This window comes from Lathamus discolor, chromosome 5 (genome assembly GCF_037157495.1).
Source record: "Lathamus discolor isolate bLatDis1 chromosome 5, bLatDis1.hap1, whole genome shotgun sequence".
Classification (NCBI taxonomy): domain Eukaryota; kingdom Metazoa; phylum Chordata; class Aves; order Psittaciformes; family Psittacidae; genus Lathamus; species Lathamus discolor.
In genome coordinates, this window is record NC_088888.1 from 10063800 (window position 1) to 10087014 (window position 23215).

Here is a 23215-nt window from a genome sequence, read left to right on the forward strand (position 1 = left end):
ATGAAAACTGGGAACAAGCAGTGCCTCTTCTGTCACTCCACCCAAACAGGGTGTCTGTGCATAGCAGATGACATACAGGAGAAGGGCTGCCTGGTGTTTGCAGGCTGCTCACTACCTGCAGTAAATGTGCACCAGATGGTGAGAATCACCATAGTGATTTTCATCTCTCCTTTGTGTGGACCCTACCTCGTGTTATGATCCTGAGGAGAGGGAGTTAAGAAAAAAGAATCTTGGAACGATCCTCTGAAAGTTCTGGTGATGCTACTCTGATTTTCAGAACTGATCACAAGTAGCCTGACGTGGCTGTCCATTCACATTGAGCATGGATACTCTATATTCACTACAGAATATTCTACATGCTTGTAGAATGACATCACTGTTGTCCATCAGTGACATCGAGATCAAGCCCCCTCTGAATAGTTTTGATTTTACAGTTCCTCCATAGTTTGTAGAACAGGCACAGGAGCATAAAAATCCCATGGAGTCCATAGCTGTTCATCTAGATTCTGTGCAACACTTAACACTCAGCATTCTTAGACAGTTATATTCATCTACGCTTTAGAAAATGAGCTTTTGAGTGCAAGGCATGAAACTGTTGACCTATGGTGCTTTTGATGACCGATGGGTTCCATTACAAACACATTTGTCATCTGAGTCTTCTTACGTGTTGTGTATTTATAGAATAGAATCATAGAATCATAGAATAGTTAGGGTTGGAAAGGACCTTAAGATCATCTAGTTCTGACCCCCCTGCCATGGACTTGGACACATTACACTAAACCATGTCACCCAAGGCTCTGTCCAACCTGGACTTGAACACTGCCAGGAGTGGAGCATTCACAGCTTCCCTGGGCAACCCATTCCAGTGCCTTACCACCCGTACAGTAAAGACCTTCCTCCTTATATCCAATCTAAATTTCCCCTGTTTAAATCTTAAACCGTTACCCCTTGTCCTGTCACTACAGTCGAGGCCCCTCTCGATGGCATTCCTTCCCTCCAGCGTATCAGCCGAACCACACAGCTTGGTTTCATCTGCAAACTTGCTGAGGGTGCACTCAATCCCACTGTCCATGTCACTGACAAAGATGTTGAACAAGACCTTTCCCAACACTGATCCCTGAGGGACACCACTCACTACTGGTTTCCAGCTGGACATTGAGCCATTGACCACAACTCTTTGCATGCGGCCATCCAGCCAGTTCTTTATCCACTGAGTGGTCTATCTAACAAATTGATGTCTCTTCAATTTAGAGACAAGGATGTCGTGTGGGACAGTGCGGAACGCTTTGCACAGGCCCAGGTAGATGACATCAACTGCTCTACCCCTGTCCATCAGTCCCGTAGTCCCATCATAGAAGGCCACCAAATTGGTCAGGCAGGATTTCCCCTTAATGAAGCCATGCTGGCTGTCACCAAGCACCTTGTTGTTTTTCCTGTGCCTTAGCATGCCTTCCAGGAGAATCTGCCCCAAGATTTTACCAGGCACAGAGGTGAGACTGACTGGTCTGTAGCTCCCTGGGTCATCTATTTCCCCCTTCTTCAAACTAGAGGTTATATTTCCCTTTTTCCAGTCATGGGGAATGTCACCTGACTGCCATGAGTTTTCAAATATGATGGACAGTGGCTTACAGCTCCTTCAGGACCCGCGGATGGACTTCATCAGCTCCCATGGGCTTGTGCAAGTTCAGGTTCTTAAGATGGTCTTGAACCATGTCCTGTCCTACAGTGGGCCTAAGGTCTTGATTCTCACAGTCCCTGCATCTGCCTTGCAAGTCTTTGGCGGTGTGGTCGGAGCATTTGCCAGTGAAGGCTGAGACAAAGAAGTAATTGAGAACCTCAGCCTTCTCCAAATCCAGGGTAGCCAGTTCTCCTGATAGCTTCTGGGGAGGGCCCACATTGTCCCTAGTCTGTCTTTCATTCACTACGTACCTATAGAATCCCTTCCTGTTACCTTTCATATCCCTAGCCAATTTTAATTCTAACTGGGCCGTAGCTTTCCTAACATGATCCCGAGGTTCCTGGACAATATCCCTGTATTCTTCCCAGGATGGCTGTCCATGCTTCCATCTTTCTATCATCAAGAGAGTGTGTTGGCTAACAATTTGCATCTATATTTACATATTCGTATTCTCAGTTCATGTTTGGAAGGCTTTTTGTCACAACTATATAGACCAAAAATTGCATTTTTCCACAAGAGAAAGCTTAGGCATTGCACAGTTTGCAAACAAGTACATTTGATCACGGATAAATGTCATCTCAGCATCTTTGAAATACAGCCAGCAGGTACCTCTGAAAGAGATTGAGTATTCATAATGCTTGGAAAATAGCAATACCCATAAAATGCTGCTTTCCCACGAGTACGCTAAAATGTATGTGCAATCAGCTGTCTGCTGTCTAGGATATTTGAAGTAAATGGAAAGATGGGCACTGTGGGGTTTAGAAGGTCAGGTATCACTGTTCCCTAGTAGTTGCTCCTTGGGGACTTGACCGAGCCCAACAGGACTCGGTAGTTGGGGCTTGGTGCTCACTGGGGGCAGCTGGAGGTGTTTCGCCAGAAAGTCACTGGGTGCCTCTGTCCCCAGTGCTCTGGGAAACAGGGAGGTGCTACACGAGGTGTGTAGACATCTTGGGAGCTAACTTCTGGGATAGCAAGCCCTGCTGGGCACCACTGCCTCCCAGCGACCACGAGCTCTGTGGTGCTCTGAATCTGTGAGCTGGCTGTGGCACGTGTATGGACAGGGGAGCTGGCTCTGTGTGTGCCGTGTTCAGGTTTACACAAGGAGCGGGTGCCCAGCTGTGGGTTCCTGGAGGGCTGGTTGCTGGGGCAAGCCCCATGTTCAGGCTTCCTTCTTCTCAGTGAGAAGGAAAGGTAGAAATGGTTTTTATTTGAGCCTCTGAGCCCTGAGTGCCCAAATGTCCACAGGGAAATAGTGAAACCACTCCAGAGCAGTCACGGTATAAAGATGGGAGAGCAGCCTTTTCTTTGCCTTGGTCCACAGCAGTGCTACAGCCGCAGCCCATCCATGCTGTTTCCTAGTTTTGCCTTCTGCTCCATGTAGCTGCATGCGAAATGTTCAGGGAGGAGAGGAAGCTGTGGAACAATATGATTTGCTAGCTGAAGTCGGAAGCCGAGTGGAAGTGGTCATGAGTTCATAGACGTGGTGACCTCAGGTCACTGGCCCAAGTGGGACTGAGTAAGGACTTACCTGTGTTGCCAATGCTGGCAGTAGCAGCAGCAGCAGCACACCTCCTGCATGTGAGGCCCAGTAGGTCATGGTACCAACCAGACAGCACTGTATTGCAGGGACAGGATACAGGGAGGGTGCAGGAAAGAGAAACACAGCAGTCTCCCAGCTTGTAGGAGGCAGCAACACAGGGACCTTGTGTGCTATGGATTTCACAAAGGCTCTCTTGTTTCATGGAAACAAACTACCACATCCACTCTGCAACCATCTCTTTGCCTCTTGGATTTATGTCCGTTTTTGTCTGCCACAGCATTCTGTCACAACGAGTTCCATGATTAAGTGCTGTTTGAGAAGCACCTGCCTTTGTTTGACCTGACACCCTGGTAATTGCAGAGGGTGCTGCCTAGTTCTTTGGTGGTGCGAAAAATCAGTCTTTTTGGTGAAACTGCCTTTCAGGAAGGAAAAGAGGAAGGGACTCTTCAGTGTCAGACGCTTGGCTATCTGCCACTCAGAAGTCCTTCTTAGCAGACTTCATGATGTTTCCTTGGCAGTCACCAAAGAGGTAAGAACACTGTGTCTAAATAATGTCTAACGTGCGTCATCCAATGGGGCATAGAGTACATATGAGCTTGTCCGTTTGCGTGTGTGCTCAGTGTCTGCCTTCACCCCGAGTTTTAGGCCTCATTTTTCCCACAGCTATATCATCTGTCCCTGAGACCTGTCTGTCCATACAGCTGTATTTACTGGTAGGAAGAACATGTGTCTTTCTCCTCTTTGAGGCTGGTGTTCTTCTGAGGCAATGCGTGAAAGCAGAAACTGAGACACTAATCAAGTGGTTTGTCAGGGCCCAAGTGTCTGCCCAAGCTGTAATTAAACACTGCAGCTTTTGCTTCCCAGCTTCCTCCCACTTCATCCTCTTCCTCAGCATCCTGGAAGACTGGTGTGCATCATGATCTTGGAGGCTTAAATGCACCTTTTGTTTGACTCTTCAGACTTTTGTTTTTAGAGGTACAGGGCTGAGATTCTTCTACTCCAAGATCAGGGTTAGGAGAAGCAGCATGTTCTGATTTTTCTCTCTCTTTTCTCTTTCTGAGGAAATCACCTCCCCTCTTGTTCCATAAACTCATGTGCACAGACATCTTTCAGCCTCCACTTCCCTGCAGTCCCAGATGTGCTTTCACTTCTAGCACTTCTGCTGTTCAGTTTTATTAACAGACACTACCATGTCTGGCAGAAAGAACCGCTGGTCCGTGCTTCAAAGTATCTTTCAAGTGAAGCACATGACCGTGACATGCTTCTTCCTTACCTTTGTGGGGGAGAGGCTTTTGGCAGCAGGGAGCACTCCAGCGCAGCACTGAATACTGAAAAACCCCACCGGCGGCAGCTGTAGTTGCATGTGATCTCTGAGATCCTTTGTTGAGTGCTCAAACTGCCAGTGCTGCATGTTTTGGACCGGAGGAAAGTAGTATTGTTCCTCTGCCTTATCATTATGATTTTGCCTTTATAGTTTAAAAGCAGACCTTGCATGAATTCATTGTTTTGTTTTCAACAATAGGGCCTAAAATCAAAGCAGGGTATGGTCTGAGCTAAGGAGCACACTTTGTCTTAGGTGAAACAATATGTTTCAGGCCTGCAGTCTCATTAACGTTGTACTGTAGAAGTAGGCCTGAGGCCACTGAAGAAGTTGTTATCAGAGTGTGTTTCTGTGCTTGTGCTCTACTGCTCTTACTGTGCTTTTATGTTGCACCTGGACACAGTGAGAAGTCTTGTTGTGTCCTGCGATGCTTGTCTGTGGGAACTGATTTTCTTTACAAGGTGATTCTTGCATGTTTCATCCCGACTTCCACAGGTGAAGAACCTCCTCCGGCAGGTGTGCCTCCCTGCTATCAGTGCTCTTGGACAGCTCTTCAGGACCATGAAGAAGCTCATGGACCCTCTTGTGGATGTGATTGCTCAGGAATTGCTCCAGAGGTTGAGGAACTGCAGCATGTCAATTCAGAAAGCAGCCTGCATCTGCTGATGACTGGGTGACTAGACTTTCTGACAAGGCTTGCTCCCTTCCTTGTCATCTGCTTCTGTCCTTCTACAGCCTATTTGTTGCAGCAAGTTAGGCAGCCTTAGAATACCAGTGCTGTTCATGAGAGTTTTGAATAGGCACGCTCTAGAAAGGACAGCCTGGCTAAAACAACTGCTGCGTTTTCCTTGGCTTTTGAAAAGGGCGAAGCATGCGAGGTACCTCTTGCCAAGTCTCAAGAAGCAACCTGGTTGCATTGCTGCATATTCTGCAGCTCCATGCTCAACAGGAGTTTCGCCCTCATTTGTTTCTTTCCAAAGGTCTGAAGATTTGGAGATAAACGGGCGGAATCAGCCTCAGTCGTGCTGCAGCTTTGTATGTGCAGTGGGAGCCCTCTGATGAGCCAGCATGAATTGTCTTCTATTTCCCTCTTTCTCAGAGTTAGTTTTTCGATAGAAATTGAGTATCAGCTAGGCCAGGGAGATCAAATTCCTCCTCTTCCTTGCAGGTAGTGCCTCTGTACAGTGCCAACATTGTGTTTATCTGAGGTCAGAATCTTCCTCAGGTGTCCAACACTGCAGTGGCCGATCCCCCAAAATAAGAGCATGACCCATTGCCTGCTAAGGATCCCCAGAGATCTAACTCCTGAGGGTCCCAAGGCATTGTGGCGTTTAAGGCGTTAATGATCATTGCTCCAGCCATCCCTGTTTGATTCACTTCCCCATAACAGCAGGCTGGTTTGTTTTCTGGAACAGTACAATCATAAATTCTATGACATGTCTGGTTAATGAAAGAGCCATTTAAAACCGTCCTGTTATTTATCCAGTTGGTCCAGTCCGCCAGGCAGGGGTAAGGGACGCCGATTAAACAAGTACAAAAAGGGTCCCCAGGAGTGGCCATGGAGTGAATATGAGGCAAAGTGAAGTGCCTCTGCCGTGGTCCCCAGGGAGTCTATGAACAGCAGCCAGAAGATGCCCCAGAACAACTTGCTTTGGGATGCAGGGTACTGAGCACATCTGTTGCATCTGACAAAGCACATCACAAGCTTTACATGCCTCTGCCTTGGTAACATCTTTTGGGTGGAGACCAGCAGTGCCAGAGATTGTTTCCTTGCCCCACAAATGTGGTGTGATGAAAAATGCCCACTTCTGCATTAGGCTGAAGAAACTTCTCTGGAGGGTTTTCCACAAAACTGGAGAGAGAGGAAGAGACACTCACCTGGGACAAGTCATTTCAATTGTGTGCCATGGACTTCAGAAAGGCTGTCTCGTTTCATGGCCACAAGCTGACCCATCCACTCTGCAACCATCTCTTTGCCTTTTGGATTTATGTCCGCTTTTGTCCGCCACGGCATCTTGTCACAACGAGTTCCATGATTTAATTAAGTTCTGTTTGAGAAGCACCTCCCTTTGACCCGACCATGCTAATCAAGTCAGGGAAGAGACATGCAGCAACTGGAGAATGAACTGAAATCCACCTGCGGGTCCCGAGGAGCTGGCGGATGGCGTCACCAAGCCATTAACCATTGTATTTGAAAAACCACGGCAGTCATGTTAAGTTCCTGATGACTGGGAAAAGGCAAATACAAACACCATTGTCAAGAAGGGGAAAGTGGAAGACCGTTCAGAGGTTGCCATCAACGGCTCAATGTCCAGCTGGAGACTAGAAACATGCGGTGTCCCTCGGGGTCGCTGTTGGGACTGATCCTCTTCAACATCTTTGTCCGTGCCGTGCATAGTGGGATAGAGTGCACCCTCAGCAAGTTTGCCGGTAACTATGCGGTTCAGTTGATACGCTGGAGGGAAGAGAGGTCATCCTGAGGGACCTTGACACACTTGAGAGGTAGGCCAAATCAAACCTCATGAAATTCAGCAAAGGAAAGTACAAGAACCTACACCTGTGTCGGGCAATCCCAGGCACAGCAACAGTTAGAGCGGAGAAGTGATTCAGGTGTCGGTCAACGAGAAACTGAACATGAGCCAGCTTCAGTGTGCGCTCGCAGCCCAGAAAGCCAACCGTATCCTGAGCTGCATCAAAAGGAGCGTGACCAGCAGGTCGAAGGATGTGATCCTGCCCCTCTACTCTGCTCTTGTGAGACCCTACCCGGAGTATTGTGTGCAGTTCTGGAGTCCTCAACATAAACAGGACATGGAACTCTTGGAACAAGTCCAGAGGAGGGCCACGAGGATGATCAGGGGACTGGAGCACCTCCTGTATGAAGATAGGCTGAGGAAGTTGGGCCTGTTCAGCCTGGAGAAGAGAAGGCTGCGTGGAGACCTCATAGCAGCCTTCCAGTACCTGAGGGGGGCCTATAGGGATGCTGAGGAGGGACTCTTTGTCAGGGACTGTAGTGACAGGACAAGGAGTAACGGGTTAAAACTTAAACAGGGGAAGTTTAGATTGGATATAAGGAGGAAATTCTTTCCTGTTAGGGTGGTGAGACACTGGAATGGGTTGCCCAGGGAGCTTGTGAATGCTCCATCCCTGGCAGTGTTCAAGGCCAGGCTGGATGAAGCCTTGGGTGGGATGGTTTAGTGTGAGGTGTCTCTGCCCATGGCAGGGAGGTTGGAACTAGATGATCTTGAGGTCCTTTCCAACCTTAACTATTCTGTGATTCTATGATCTTGCGGAGAGATGCCATATTTGCATATTGGGAGTGCAGACTTGTGCACAGCCTATGTGCAGAGGCACCTGTGGGGCATGGTGCATTTCTGAATCCAGAATGTTTAACCATGCCAGCCTTCTCTCGCCCTATTTCCCTGCGCTTACTTATAGAAACATTTCTTCTGCCTCATGGTCAGATTATGCCTCTCATGTGCACACGCATTTGTATCTCAAGTGAAATAAATCTGCCACCACTGTTTGTGTGGTAAACTTGGTTCAGCTTTATATTGAATTTGTTTGCTATTGGAGGATCAAAGACAACCGGTCTGTACCTTCTTTCCATGCTTCAGTTAGCATAGCAAGTGGGGGCATCCTGCTGCATTTTTAAAAAAATGAAATGGAAAACAGGAGGGAAAATAAAAGGTATTTTTGTAATATTTAATTCTCTACTGGAATTCTTTTCTCCCCTCCGCCATTGGTTTAGCCATGCCTTGGCAACATCTAAGTGACAACTTGTCTTCAAATGCCGTGGTTTTGGGTTTTTGTGTTTTGGGTTTTTTTTAAACAAATTTGAACTCAAGATTTTTATACTTGCAAATCAGTGACTTGTGCTTCAGAAGGACATTAGAACTATCACTGGTTCCTAATTTTGTTTTAATGGAGGCTGTATATAAGTATTAATGCTAACCCAGAGGACAGACTGTTGAATCGAGTGAGGAAAGGGGAGTAACACTAGGAAATGGGAAGGTGAATGCTTGTGAATACGTAGCGCACAGCAATACCTTTATGATGGATTTTTACCTCTCAGTGGCAGAACAAGGATAGCTATTTGCTCAGCTAATGGAAGCTGAAGTGGTGCAAACACATTTTTAAGAGCAAAACAAGGTAAAGGTTTGAGCCATTCACCACTATAATGTACAATAATATATTTGTCTATAAATTGAGCTGTTGCAAGTAAATACCACCCTCTTTGTAAAGTGAATAAATGTACATCTCCTTTACCAAATACCTGTCCTGTGGTGTTTGTTGAGAGAGACCTTAAGTAGCTGTGGGGGGTGGTTAAGGATGAAGTGCTCTTTGTAAAAAGCTGATTTCTAGTGGAGGAGGAAGCCAACCTAAAATGTTACGTGATGTTCTGCAAAGCACCTCCTGTTGTTGCTGATTTCTTAGCTTCTGTGTTTCGGTCCTGTCCACTGGTATGCCCGCTGCTTAGGGATGGAAGTGGAGTTGCAGCGTTGTCTGGAGGCATTAAGAGGTTGTGTTACTGACAAGGCTGGAAGAGACATGGTTGGACTTCATGATCTTAAAGGTCTTTTCCAACCTAGCTGATTCTATTCTATTCATAGAATCACAGTTGATTCTGTGATTCAGTCTTTGGAAAGCTGCAGGTGAAAGGGCAGCAGCCAGAGGCTTCCAGTTTTTGGATGGTTTTAACCGACAGTAAATTAGTGTCCTAACAATTTGTTAATTTGCTGGGCATTTAGTTGAATTCTGAGATGCTGTGGAAAGAAATGCTTGTGCGAGTACAGACTTGACTGCACCCTCAAAAGCCACCAAATTAGGCCGAAGCGATTTTAACCAGTACTGATGTTCCTGTGCGCAGGCAGGCTTCAAATCAGGAAAGAGGTGTGTGATTGAAGTGCTGTGCTGCTGAGCTTTTGGGGTGTGGAGTAGCAGAAGGAGCAGTTGGGCCTTGATCACGCAAGGTCCTTCCGGTATCTGTGTCCCAGCCTTTTCAGAGGTCGAAGTAGGAGCGCTGGGTTAGGGCCAAAGAGCAGGCTGAGTATCTTGTTGGCACTGTTTGGGTATAGGCAGTGGTGGCATGGGACACTCGCCACCACTTCCCAGTGTACCTCTAAGGCAGGCATCATTGCACAGCATAAGGCATTTTTGTTTGCTGTTTTTCACTCGGTGGTGGCCTTATTTCTAGGTTTTAGGAGTGAATGCATTTTGAATGCGATGAGAAGCAATACCAGAGATGGCCAGAGGGTGTCACACCAGCCCCCCAACAATTCCTAGCAGATGACGAGCAACTTCTGAAGTCTAAAGACGGGAAAAAAGAAAGGGGACCAAACATGCCAAACCAAAAAGCTGCCAGGATTAAGAGAGAGTTGATAGGCAGCCTGCCAGCTGTCTCGATGAAGGGAACAGTGGGAGCATCATCATAGAATGGTTTGGATTGGAAAGGAGCTTAAAGATTATGTAGTTATACAGAAATAGTAATATAGAGTCAGATAAGGTGGGGGGGGGGGGGGTGTGTGTACACAGTGTCGATGCTGCCTCGTGGTGCTGCTGTGAGAGGTGGAGCAGAGAAGTGAAGAACGCACCTGAAGGGAGCTGCTGTGGGGGAGATGCAGCTGGGTCGTGGAGTGTGTGTAATGAGGATACTCCCGGTGTGGAGGCGCGTTGGAGCCAGGTGCTCAAGTCCCCCTCCGCACAGCTCTGTTTGTTCGGTGGGGATTTCTGTGCGGTTTTGGGTTTGGAGACAGGCAGCTGGAGGAAGGCGGGCACCCGCCGCTCCCTCAGACGCTGCTTCCGGCCGCCATTTCACCCGCCTTCCGCAGAGGGAAGGGGCCGTCCCCCCGCCCGCAGCCTTCGAAGCGTGCTCCGGGGGAGGGATGGAGCAGTGGGGCTCGCAGCCACGGGCGGTGCCGGGGTCTTCGCAGAGCCGCTCGCTGCCCCGTCAGCTCCGCGGCACCCTGGCCGCTGGAAAAGCCGTCACAGGACGCTCAGCCGCCGGCAGCACCTGGGCCGCCGCACCTCTGCCTTGAGGGAAAGCGCTCGTGCTCCCTCAGCCCTGAGGCAGAGCGCTCGCGGTTCCTGAGCCGTGAGGCAGAGCCTTTGTGGTTCCCCCTCCCTGGGGCAAAGCGCTCGAGGTTCCTCAGCCCTGAGGCAAAGCGCTCCTGGTTCCTCAGCCCTGGGGTAAAGCGCCTGTGGTTCCTCAGCCCTCAGACAAAGTGCTCATGATTCCTCAGCTCTGAGGCAAAGAGCTCGTGGTTCCTGAGCCCTGGGGCAAAAGCATTCATGGCTCCTCAGGCTGAGGTCCAGGCCTCATGGTTCCTCAGTCCCGAAGCAAAGCGCTCGTGGTTCTGAGCTCCGGGCCAAAGCGCTCGTGGTTCCTCAGCTCTGCAGGAAAAGCATTTCATATTCCTAAACCCCTGCTGTTGGTCCACCTTGACTGAAGGTCCTGCGTTGTGTCTTCTGGGTACCGCAGCGTAGGCTCTGAGCAGTAGGTCAGAAAGCCCCTGTTGTTTCAGAAGGAATCAGCCCGTGGACACTTGGGGGATTTGAATGCCTGCAGAATTAAGTGACACTTTGTAGGTGAGGTGAACGGAGGGTTTAAATATTTCCATGGTGCTTGAATGGTGGAATTGGTCCCTGAACAAGACCGAGGTGCTTAAATACTGTAAAGACCAGGAAAAAAATTCTGAGCAGTGGCAATTGTTCTATTTCAAGGCTCGTACAACTCTAAGAACTGTACAGGGAGTTTAATGGAATAGATACAAGAGTCATAGCTTGAACAATTAAACTGGTTTCATTAGAGGGTACACAGGGAGTTGGTTTGTGCCTTTATGAAAGATGTGTGGAACAGCGTGCAGGGCCCTACCAGAAGGAGAACACTGGCCAGGGAATATATTTTGGCAGCCAAGTCCTGAAATGGGGATGTTTCTTTGCATCATACCAGTGGTGTGTTCTCTCTCCTGGCTTGCTAGCTCAGGGCTGTTCAGAAGAATCAAACTGGTGCTAGTTTTATGAAAAATAAGAACAAACCGATCTTCTGAATGATTAGAAAACTCCCCTTGAATGCCTCTCTCACTGGATAGTTTTGTTGTAAAGGTCTGAGGTCACTTCTTCCCTTTTACCTGATCTACAGCTTCTTTTCAGTAGATACTAACACCCCAGATGAAGAAGCAGATGAGTTCATGGCATGGGGATGAAGCTGGGGAATCTCCAGAGCCAAGAGATGTCTCTCCCCTGGATGGCTGCATCAGCAAGGCTGATGGGCGTGATCTCAACACTGCGGGTGAAGATGATCTCTCCCAGCTTTCTCAGCGAGCCTTGAGCCAGGATCCCCAAGACAATAAGGCGAGGAGCACTGCTCTGGAAACCATTTGGATCGAGAAGAACCTGCAAACAGGGAGGATGTCTGAGGGTCTGTTAGGCTCACAGAGAGGTAAGGCAGGAGCCTGCTGGATCTCTTGTGGGAAGAAGGGTCTTTTCTCAGCCTAGAGAGGCAGGGCACATTCCCAGTGAAGAGCTGTCCCTGCAGGTACCCCTCTGCAATAACCTGCCCTGCTCTCAGTCCCTTGCGTAGCCCTCCTGTTGTGGCAGGGGGCTACACCTGTGGGGCAGGGAGAGGAGCAGGGGGGTGAATGTGCAGGTGACTTCTCCTGGGTAAGGAAAGGCCCCTGAGCTCCCTGTTGTCTGATGGGAGCCCAGAGGACACTGGTGTTCCTCTGGTGGCTCTGTGGAAGTGGGTGAGCATTGTCCACTGGCCTGCTTGCAGTGCTGATTCTGTTATGCTTTGCATCTTTGCTTTGCAGGCCTGACTGACTGCAGTGACCCTAAAGAGGGAACCCTGAAGTCAGTAGTTTCTAGGTCACCTTCCCAGAGGCTCCTGCTAGCCTCCAAGCCTGTGCCTCCCATCCAGAAGCGCCTTCCTTCCTCAGAGCTCAGGAGGGCGAGGAATGGAGAGCAGAAGCAGTGGAGAGCAGGAGCAGACGGTGATGACAGTGATGGAAAGAAGAAGCTGTTGTCAATGCCAAAAGCCTATAAAGTAAGGGCAGCAAGCCAAATCATGTGTCACACACCTTCAGTTTATTTTCTGTAGGCAGAGCTCTGAGATTTTCTTACTCTGTGGTGCATGCCCAGGGAAGCAGCTGAGCCAGGGAAGAGCTCAAATGGACATTGAGCTTCAGGCTGTCTTTGCAGTGTGCCGACTGTAGACTTCATGTGCTCAGTGTGTATCAATGCAAGAGGTCTTTAAATCATTGCTGTGCTCTCTAGCGGCTCCTGCTGTGCTTTATGAGTGAGAAAACACCATCAACCCATTGGAGCAACTGAATGTGTCTAATGGGGTCAATCATATTCTCGTCCAGTTAGCAAAATACACATAGCTGTGAACCATCTGTGTCACTGTGGTGACTGCTGCCAACACACCAGTGTCTTGGAGGCTTTTCAAATCAGCTTTGTCAAGGTTAGATGGGAAAAGATGTTTGCTGGAGCAGGCAGTCCTGCAGGCTCGAGTCTAGATTGTCTCAGCTTTTGAGTTGTACAGCCATGTCCTTCTGCCCACTTCTTTCTAGTACGATTTCTAGAGTTGCGTGACTTCTGCACAGCTTCAGCCTCTGCCGTGGGGGTGCCCAGGGGTGAGCGATGGGAACTGGTGATTCTGGCCATGGGGAATGGAGTCTAGACCCCATACCATCGACTGCCTTTGCAGGAGGCGCAGAAGCTAAACTTGTTCTGGTTTTGCTGTGGTGGGCAGGAGAATGCAGACAAGTTGGTGGTGGCAAGAGATCTGAGAGAGGTTTTCATGGGCCAGTAGCTTCATTACACCTCCCACCTATCCAGGCCAAGGAGATGGATCATGAGCAACAAAGTAATGCCATTTCTGCTGCCAGTGCAGTATGGTGGTACCCCTCCATCTCTTTGCAGAAGTTATATGTACCTCGCTGTTCTCATGCATAATCTATATTCGTGTCTTATTAGGGCTCCCCACTCGTGAACCCATCTTGCCTGTTCTCCAGCATCATGTTGGCGGTAGCATGAAGCTACAGAGAATTATGTGAACCTGCGGCCCCGTTACGTCTCCCTCCTATCCACTGTGAGTGACACAGTGAGAAGGCTTGTTGTGTCCTGTGATGCTTGTCTATGGGAACTGATTTTCTTTACAAGGTGATTCTTGCATGTTTCATCCTGACTTCTACAGGTGAAGAACCTCCACCGGCAGGTGTGCCTCCCTGCTGTCAGTGCTCTTGGAGAGCTCTTCAGGACCATGAAGAAGCACATGGACGCTTTTGTGGATGAGGTTATTCAGATCTTACTCCAGAGGTTGAGGAACTGCAGCATGTCAATTCAGAAAGCAGCCAGTCGGTGCCTGGGGATCATAGTGGGGAGCGTGACTCCTGCACAAGCAATGACTGCTCTCATGGCTAGTGGAATCCAGTATGTTGTTTTAGTGATCTGCTTCAGCTTAAATTGTGTGGGTAGGGGGAAGGGATGGGAGGCAGAAGAGTGATGATGGGAGGCAAGGGTCCTTTCTCCTGCATCTGCTGATGACTGGGTGACTAGACTTTCTGACAAGGCTTGCTCCCTTCCTTGTCATCTGCTTCTGTCCTTCTACAGCCTATTTGTTGCAGCAAGTTAGGCAGCCTTAGAATACCAGTGCTGTTCATGAGAGTTTTGAATAGGCACGCTCTAGAAAGGACAGCCTGGCTAAAACAATTGCAGCGCTTTCCTTGGCTTTTGAAAAGGGAAAGCATGTGAGGTACCTCTTGCCAAGTCTCAAGAAACAGCCTGGTTTCATTGCTGCATGTTCTGCAGCTCCATGCTCAACAGGAGTTTTGCCCTCACTTGTTTCTTTCCAAAGGTCTGAAGATTTGGAGATAAACGTGTGGAATCAGCCTCAATCGTGCTGCAGCTTTGTATGTGCAGTGGGAGCCCTCTGATGAGCCAGCATGAATTGTCTTTATTTCCCTCTTTCTCAGAGTTAGTTTGTCTATAGAAATTGAGTATCAGCTAGGCCAGGGAGATCAAATTCCTCCTCTTCCTTGCAGGTAGTGCCTCTGTACAGTGCCAACATTGTGTTTATCTGAGGTCAGAATCTTCCTCAGGTGTCCAACACTGCAGCGGGATCACATACCTCCTTCTCCCAGCAATGACAGAGAGCACGCTATGGTTGAGACCTGTGCTTTTGGCCCTCCTTTTCCCTCTGCCCTAGTGTTTCTTCTCTTGTTTCCAGGCACTGCAATGTCCTGGTGCAGAGGTGTGCGGCTGAACACCTACTGACCACGATGGAGCAAATCGGAGCCTAGAAGCTCCTGTCTGGCAAATATTACAGTACTGTGGCGCTTGTTCGTGCGGTGGTGAAGCTTGCTCAGGATTGATATCCGGACACAATGTGATGATCTTCAATTTACCTTCTTAAACATGAAATCTCTGATCCTAAATGATAAAACCACAACATAGTGGAAGGTAAAGCAAGTATTAAGTTGCTTCGCAGTGTGGGTAATGTTGTCTGGACAAATGAGTGTACTGGGTAAGATGAGGTTGTCCTGCAAGAAGGACCACTGAGGAATTCCTGTGACTTGAGTGATTCTTTATTGCAATCAGCTGAGCTCAGATTAGTGGGTCAAACAATTTTGTTTGGTTTTAGGTATGCAATGCAAAACTGAAGGGTTGGCCACTGTTCATCAGTGAAGCATCCCAAACATTTATTTCTGATAAGGTTAAGGCTGTCCTGGAAAAAATCCCAGCTGTCTTCAGGCAGCGTATTCAGTGTTTGTAAACCTCTTTTGCAAATTTAGTTGCCTGTGATAGTCACAAATCTTCCTTTGCAGTCATTGTAGAATTTTGCTGTCTGTTGCTGAACAACCCCCCCATTTCCTCCTGGAGATTCTTGTATTTTCCTAGCAGCAAAACCAAATCAAAATGTCACCAAACCCGTGCTTTGTCCAGTATGTTAATTCCCACGAATAGATGCCAACAACACATGAGTAACCAGCTGCCTGTGTGCATACCTGTAGTATGCACTAATGGATAGGAGTCATGAGTGAGGTGATCTGTCCTAGCTGAAAATATCAAGACAGCAGGCACTAGCAGCTGGTTTCTCTGCCCCCCCAGATGAGGCGTGGCTCATTGTGTGGCTGCAGACTCTTCAGGCAGCCAGAGTAAGCAGACATTGACATGCCATGCTTGGCAGAGAGTTAAAGCCTGCAATTAGCCAATATGCAGTTAAATAGATTAGCAATGTGGAGAACCAAATGGCCTTAGTTCAGGACCACATGGTCCTGAACGAATTGGATTGCAAAACACAGTGTGTGTACAGTGCCCTGGGTCACCAGTAGGTGTTAGAGGGGCTCTGGGCAATCCCAAACTGGGCTGTTTCCCTGCTGTTGCATGGAGGTCTCACCCAGTTTGTGGGTGGGTCCTCTTTGAGGACTGGAGCTGGGATGTGCTTGTGTATCGGGGACACCTTGTCCTTGTTCTCTAAAGCACACTTGCAGCTTGGAGGTTATTTGCCTGTGTCCTTTCGTATCATGAATGTCCAAAAAGCACCCTGAAGTCCTTTTTTCAACCCTTATGATATTCACTATGACTTGCCAGCACACATCAATTTCTGCTCTACCACTGTGTTCAAGAAGCGCTGGAAGTAGGCTTTTGTCTCATCAAGGTCTGGTCTGGGAATGTGTCTCCGGTAGTTGGTGGGTAGATTTTCACTGCATAGATTTAGGGCTATGGAGAATAAGATTATTTTATGTGTTCATGGAAGAATTTGAGAAAAAAGATTAAATGTTCCTTTCTAAAACTTACTTTTTCATGGGAATAGTTGAAACAAGTACATTTTCTCAGATCACATCAATTTTGTGGAATCATTGTGTTCTCCATCAGAAAACTTTGGCAAACTGTAGTCAAGATTCTCTATCGATCAGCCTTAAAGCCTCTGATCCCCACCTGGAAAGCTCTGACGATGCTAGTCTGGCAGCTCTTAATATTGTATCCCTGTAGATGAGAACAGTGCCCTTATTCTTTTCGAAATGCCTCAGCATTTCTCCCACAGCTGACCCTATCCCACTTGTTGCCCTGCCACAGACAGTTGTTGCTAAATCAAGAAAAGCTGTGTTTTGCTGGTCTCACTCCAGTTAATTTACTTTGAGGTCCCAAGTGGGGTTTGGAGAACTTCTGCCTGCTTCAGTTTCCCAGTGTATTCTAACACTGCTGGAGTCTCACAGCATGAAGAGGTGTTCAGTGCCTTTTGTGGCAAAGCAAACTGCTCTGGGCTCATCAGAGGGAAGCTGCAGTAGAGTTATGAGTGCAAAGTGTTACTGTCATGATTTCCATGACATTTCCATGACCTTAGTGTTTCTGTGTGTTAATGCTTTGAATTGTAAAGTTGTAATTGCCTTTCTTGTTTTCTTTCATGAGCTTTGTTCACAAAACACATCTCCTTAAAGGCAAGTGAAGCACTGTTTTTATGAGCTTTTAGTTTCAAGCACTGGGCTCAGCAGTCAGGGGTGCGGGAGTCTTCCACTGCAACAGGGATGTGTGAAAATGCCGATGCCAAAGCTGCAGGTTTTTCTCCCTTGCATGGTTTTGCATCTTAACAGCTCCTCTCTGCTTGCCTTTCATGGCATTGAGGTGCATGCTGTCAACGTTTGTCACTTATTGTCACTCCAGATAATTTGATTTGTTCATCATGCCAGCACTGGGTGGAGGAAGGGTTGTAGAAGGTGGTATCCCTCTTGAAGCCCTCAGGACCTTGCTGATTAGAGGACAGTTTCTAATTGAATAAAGAAAAGGCAGGGAGGTCTTGATGCTCCCCAGGGCTGGGCAAAGCAGGGGCAGAGGGAGAAAGGCACATACAGCAGTATCTGTATCCTTCCTGCTTTCTGTCCAGCTTTTTCCTCCCTTTCCCTTTCACTGAATTCAGGATCGATGAAAATAAACATTTTAAAAATAAAAGACCTTCATACCCACCTTTTCTCTATGTTGGTGTGTCAGCTTACATTAATTTTTATCAGTGGAGGAGACTTTGGACCACAGCTTGTTACTGAAACACAGCTCTTTCCTACCAGTTTGCAAAGCCTCGTTGGCACCTCCAGTACTAAACTACTAACCTGCTCCTGCTGCTGTTGGTCCCGTAACCAGAAAGTCTGCATAAGCTCTCCAGCTCCAGACCTGTCTGCTGAGCTCTCATTAACATTTACTGTGTGTGCTCACTTGGGCTGTCTCCATCACAGACTTGGATGCCATGTGGTATCCATCAGCCTTGCCCAATGCACAAATGAGGTTGCCATGGGGAAAGCCCAAGGGCTCCCAGTCCAAAGGAAGTTCCTGTGGACAAAAAAGAAGCTGCCTGCAAGCTAGGATGTTGCCATAGAGGGCTCTGCTGCCCAACAAGTGAGCCACATGAGAGAAAACACGCTGAGAAAAATAGAGCAGGTTTCTGGGTATAAGCATGTACGATGGCATGGTTTCTATTGCTGCTGTGGATTGGGGCAAATCCCTACTCAACCATGTACTGCTGCGTGTGGTGCCATGAGGCTTGAAAGCCTCATGTGTGAGGGTTTAGTCAGATAAGTCTGAGATGTGTGTTGAAATAGTGAGGCCATGCTTCATGTCTAGAGAAAAGGGATTTCAAGGCAACTTGTTTTGTTAACTTGTGAGGGATGATTGGACTGTTCCTTGGTTGGGGGGGCAGACATTGGTGGACGTGCTTGGGATGGACAGGTGAGAGGGATGGTTTGACCCTGTAGCAGGGTTTATCCCATGGCTGTCTCAAGAAATGGCGCCATAGCTGTCACCAGGTTCATTTCCAGGATGCATGGGAGCACATGGACACTGCCCCTTCCTCCATAATATTATGTGTCATTACGGGGTGTGCAGCTGGTATAAAAGCCTGGCCTCATGGGTCTGCGGGAGGTGAAGTGGGTCTCACACAAGTTAGGCTCAGTAAGGGGAGGTACTCTGTTCCCCAGTTAGGGCTGCGATTCCTTCTTCCTTTTAGAAAGCGTGAAATTAACCTTTTGCTTACTGCTTTTGAGGGTAAGCCTGTAGGCTTTCAAGTTTCTCTTCAGTTGAATCTGCCCCATCAGCTTCAGTATTACTGAGCCAAAATTAAAGAAAGCGTAAGCAGGTGCTCAGGGAGGGAGACTGGATTAACAAGCAGAATTTCTGCTATGCTTGCTTTGCAGAGAGGAGCTGGAGCAGGTTAAGTCTTGCCTGAAGCCTGCAACATGGCTGAGGAAGAATTTTCCTTTTCTCTGTCTAAAGCAGTGCTGGAGTCTGAGGGCAGTCCTCTGCCTTGTATCTATAGCAAAAATAGAAGTCTTTGGGGAGAATGCTTCTGTTTCATGCAGGAATCGTCACATTTGGTGACACATGAGCTGTAGTCAGCTCATTTTCTGCCATTCTGGGATAGATGGGGTTGTTATTTTCTCATATACCTGATTAACTGAGCCTTGGAGAAGCTGAGAGAATTGTGTGGTCGAAGATGACTCAGCTTAAGGCTGAATCCTTTACTCCTGCAGTGCCAGTACCAATGAGGAGGCTTGGCAGTGACAGGGAGATACTTTCCTTTTACCAAGTGAGGTGACAGTCACCTCCCCATACCACAACAGGGTGCATGTGCTGCCTTTGCTAGTTGAAGGATTGCTAACTCCTGTAGATGGTTTTCTGTGTTGGTTTCTTGTTTCTTTTTTCTTCTCCCTTGTAGGAGCTGAATTATTGCACGTTTTAATATATAAAGAGCCCCTTCCCACCTAACCTGTTGGCTTGCAGGTTGGATACAAGTACTCAGGACTAGCTGCTTAGTGTCTGAATTTCTTTTCTTAGAGCACTCACGTGGACACTCTCTATCCAAATCACTGTAAAGACAGGCTGAGCTGCTGTTCCTCATGGTTAACAAAGAACCTCTTGTGAACCCTTGCACATCTGCACAAAATCTTTTTGTGTACATGGGTGCTTATAACAAGAGCAGCAGTGGCCTTGTTATGGAAGATTTCCAAACTAGGCACAGAAATAATATTGCATTTCTTGTGTGTGTTTGAAGGTACCTTTTGAGTGTGCATAGCAATAACAGAACATGTGCAGTAGCCAAGCTAAATTTCAGCTCTGCATTGCATATTGCACGATTACCCACAGCACAGGGGAGACGTACAAAAGATTTGTAATGGTGGTGGTGGAGAATTTCGGTTTGGCAGTATTTAGTGGAGTTGCAGTGACTGTGGCCATGTCATGTTGGATACATCCAGGCTGAAGGAATTAGTCCCTCTCTTGCCTGAATGTGGCAATTTCTGCAGTGCTGGTATGATTTACACTGATGTAGCTCCAAGCTCACACTGCCTAGCTAAGCAATTTAGCATGCAGGGATGTCATCAAATCCTGCAGCGGAGGAGGTGGAAATCCCTCCCATTTGTCAGTTACATACTTTGCTGTTGGCTTGTGCATTGTGCAGAGCTTTAGTGATGAATCTCATGCAGCAGTCGCAGGCAGGGAGTGACTGGGAGCACGTTGCAGTTCAGAGCGTGTCCCTGCCAGAAGGTGCTGGTGCTGCCAGCCCTGCAGCCAAAAATATTCCTTACATCTCACGCTCAAGGTTTCTTCAGAGAAGTGGTTGCTATGCAGCCTTGTTTATTCCTGGTATGTGACACTCTTTGCCTGCTGGGTTCATACATCTTGAAGGGGGAGCCTGCTGTCCTCCTGGACAGCAATTTTTTTGCGTGTTTGAAGGTACCTTTTGAGTGTGCATAGCAATAAGAAGTACATTTGATGACGGATAAATGTCATCTCAGCGTCTTTGAAATACAGCCAGCAGGTACCTCTGAAAGAGATTCAGTATTCATAATGCTTGGAAAATAGCAGTACCCATAAACTGCTGCTTTCCCACGAGTACGCTAAAATGTATGTGCAGTCAGCTGTCTGCTGTCTAGGATATTTGAAGTAAATGGAAAGATGGGCACTGTGGGGTTTAGAAGGTCAGGTATCACTGTTCCCTAGTAGTTGCTCCTTGGGGACTTGCCCAAGCCCAGCAGGACTCGGTGGTTGGGGCTTGGTGCTCACTGGGGGCAGCTGGAGGTGTTTCCCCAGAAAGTCACTGGGTGCCTCTGTCCCCAGTGCTCTGGGAAACAGGGAGGTGCTACACGAGGTGTGTAGACATCTTGGGAGCTAACTTCTGGGATAGCAAGCCCTGCTGGGCACCACTGCCTCCCAGTGACCACGAGCTCTGTGGTGCTCTGAATCCGTGAGCTGGCTCTGTGTGTGCCATGTTCAGGTTTACACAAGGAGCGGGTGCCCAGCTGTGGGTACCTGGAGTATGGCTGGGTGCTGGGGCAAGCAACGAGCCAGACAGCAGGGAAGTCTCTGGGCCAATGCCAGTCTGCAGCCCAGTGATTTTCTTGGCTGAGAGCTGGGGTTGCAGAGTGCTTGGTGGTGGAGTGCCTTGGCCCGGGGTATGCAGCACTGGTGTCAGACCCTCTTACAGCGACCCCACTGCCAGCCACTGCTCTGTACTCTGTAGAGTGTGGAGAGAAGTCAGAGCGTGGAGGTGACCTGGAAGCCAGACCCTTCCCTGACGCACAGCAGGGTCTGCTCGACACACTCACATGGCTCAGCAGTGATGACTGGTAAGAAAGCCCCATGTTCAGGCTTCCTTCTTCTCAGTCCCCTCTTCCCCTCCTCACTGGCTGAGCGTGACAGACTGAAAATTGCTTGATTAGGGTAAGCATAACTTAGCAACAACAAAAAGCATTGGTGTGTTACCAGCATTGTTCTCAAACAAAAGCTGAACACACAGCACTGTACCAACTACTAAGAAGGAGAAAAATAACAATTGGAGCTGAAGCCAGGACAATCTTCTGCAAATTTAGTTGCCTGTGACAGTCACAACTCTTTCTTCCCAGTCATTGTAGAATGTCACTGTCTGTGGCTGAACTACGTCCAGATTTCCTCTTGGAGGTAACTGTGGTTTCCAGCTGTAGCAAAACCAAATCGAAACATCGCCAAACCTGTACTTAGATGAATACGTTAATTCCTAAGAACATCTGGCGTTCAGCTTAAAATATCAAGCGATTTTCATAGCACTTTTCCTTTATTTATCCACAAGAGAGAAAAGACAGTAATAGTCTGTATTCCATTCTCTCCTTGCTGTGTTAGGTGTTACGGACAGAAGATGCTGAGTATGCTGATGAGTCATCAAAAATTTGAGAAGTACTTGAAACAGTCTGTTCCCTCACATGACTTGAGAGATGTTATGGCAAAAATAAGGCAGAAAGTAAGTGTTTGGCAGAAAGGAGAAATGTCTCCTTTATGCAGGTACTGAGATTGTTCTTGTGAGATTAAAGCTGCCTAGTCTTTCCTTATCTCCTTCTGCTGAATCATTTTGCTTCTGGGAATGAACTGTTGATCCGAGGCCTGTTTATGTGTGGGCAGTGAAGGAACTGGTGTTGTTAGAAAGAGAGAGAGTGTATTTTGTATGTGAGACACAAACAGGAGAGGGAAGTAGGGGAAAATGGTTTTACCTTCTAGCATAAATACTCTTCTCCCAGTAAAGCAAGGAAGTGTGAATAGTAGTATTTGCAACTAAAGAAGGCAGGAGTAGTGCCAAGAACATTACCAGATATACGAAAGATGTACAAGACAATCGTAATTCGTACGTGTATTGTCTGTATTCTGGGAATACTGCCCTGCTGTCCCGTACTGTGGAGTTGGAAGAAGCTTTGTGAATTCAGCATCCGGAGGAAAGTCATCCCCTTTTGTTTGTTTTCATTCCTCTCCGTTTACCTTTTAAGAATGTGCCCTTGTTCAGGAACAGGGAGAGTGAGTGTGAACCAGAACAACTCCCAGCACAGTAGGCCAACTTCCAGAGAGTCCAAAATGAATGTTCCTTTATATTCACGTGTAGGGCATAGAAGAACTTAAACGCGAAGCTGCATCTGCCAAGGAATCCCAGGTGTCCATGAAGAGCGGCCAGAAGATGTCCCAGAACAACTTGCCTTCTGATGCAGGGTACCGAGCACGTCTGTTGTATCTGACAAAGCACATCACAGGCTTTACATGCCTCTGCCTTAGTAACATCTTTTGGGTGGAGACCAGCAGTGCCAGAGATTGTTTCCTTGCCCCACAAATGTGGTGTGATGAAAAATGCCCACTTCTGCATTAGGCTGAAGAAACTTTTCTGGAGGGTTTTCCACAGAAATGGAGAGAGAAGAAGAGACGCTCACATGGGACGAGTAATTTCAATCAGGGCATTCTTATTTGGTGCTTGCTGTCTCCTCGTGCCAGCAGGATCCTCTGGATCCTTTCTGATATGCCTCAGTCTCTCTGTATAGGATTCATCTTTTCAGATGCGTCTGAGCTATTTATCCCAATTCCCACACCAGCTGTAGGGATCAGCTTCTCCAGGGTAATAGTTTCCGTATAATATGACACCTCCAATAAGATGAGGCATTCAGACTTGGAAGTAGTGCCTATTTTTCCCCACAAAGGGATGCTAGATGAATACCTCGAAGACATCTGAAGATAATGAGAAGAATCCCAGCCTCTGTACCTCGGTTTCCCTGAATAAGCACTTGCGATAATGTTACTTGCAGATTATCTCCTGTAGTGATAGCCATGAGATCCAAGTTGCTTTTCAGATTCAGATCAGGATGTAGCCAAAATCACATCATTAGGAAGTGTCCTTGAGATGTTT

General features: G+C 47.7%; 1 protein-coding gene across 1 annotated transcript; it reads left to right on the forward strand.

The window, feature by feature from the left end:
• The first annotated feature begins 2420 nt into the window (after nucleotides 1-2420).
• Nucleotides 2421-23177, forward strand: LOC136014603 (TOG array regulator of axonemal microtubules protein 2-like). Its single transcript, XM_065679439.1, is given in 7 exon segments — nucleotides 2421-2443; nucleotides 3642-3747; nucleotides 13736-13971; nucleotides 14768-14926; nucleotides 21679-21796; nucleotides 22427-22530; nucleotides 23129-23177. Coding segments are annotated over 7 exon segments (795 nt in total).
• Nucleotides 23178-23215: the final 38 nt, after the last annotated feature.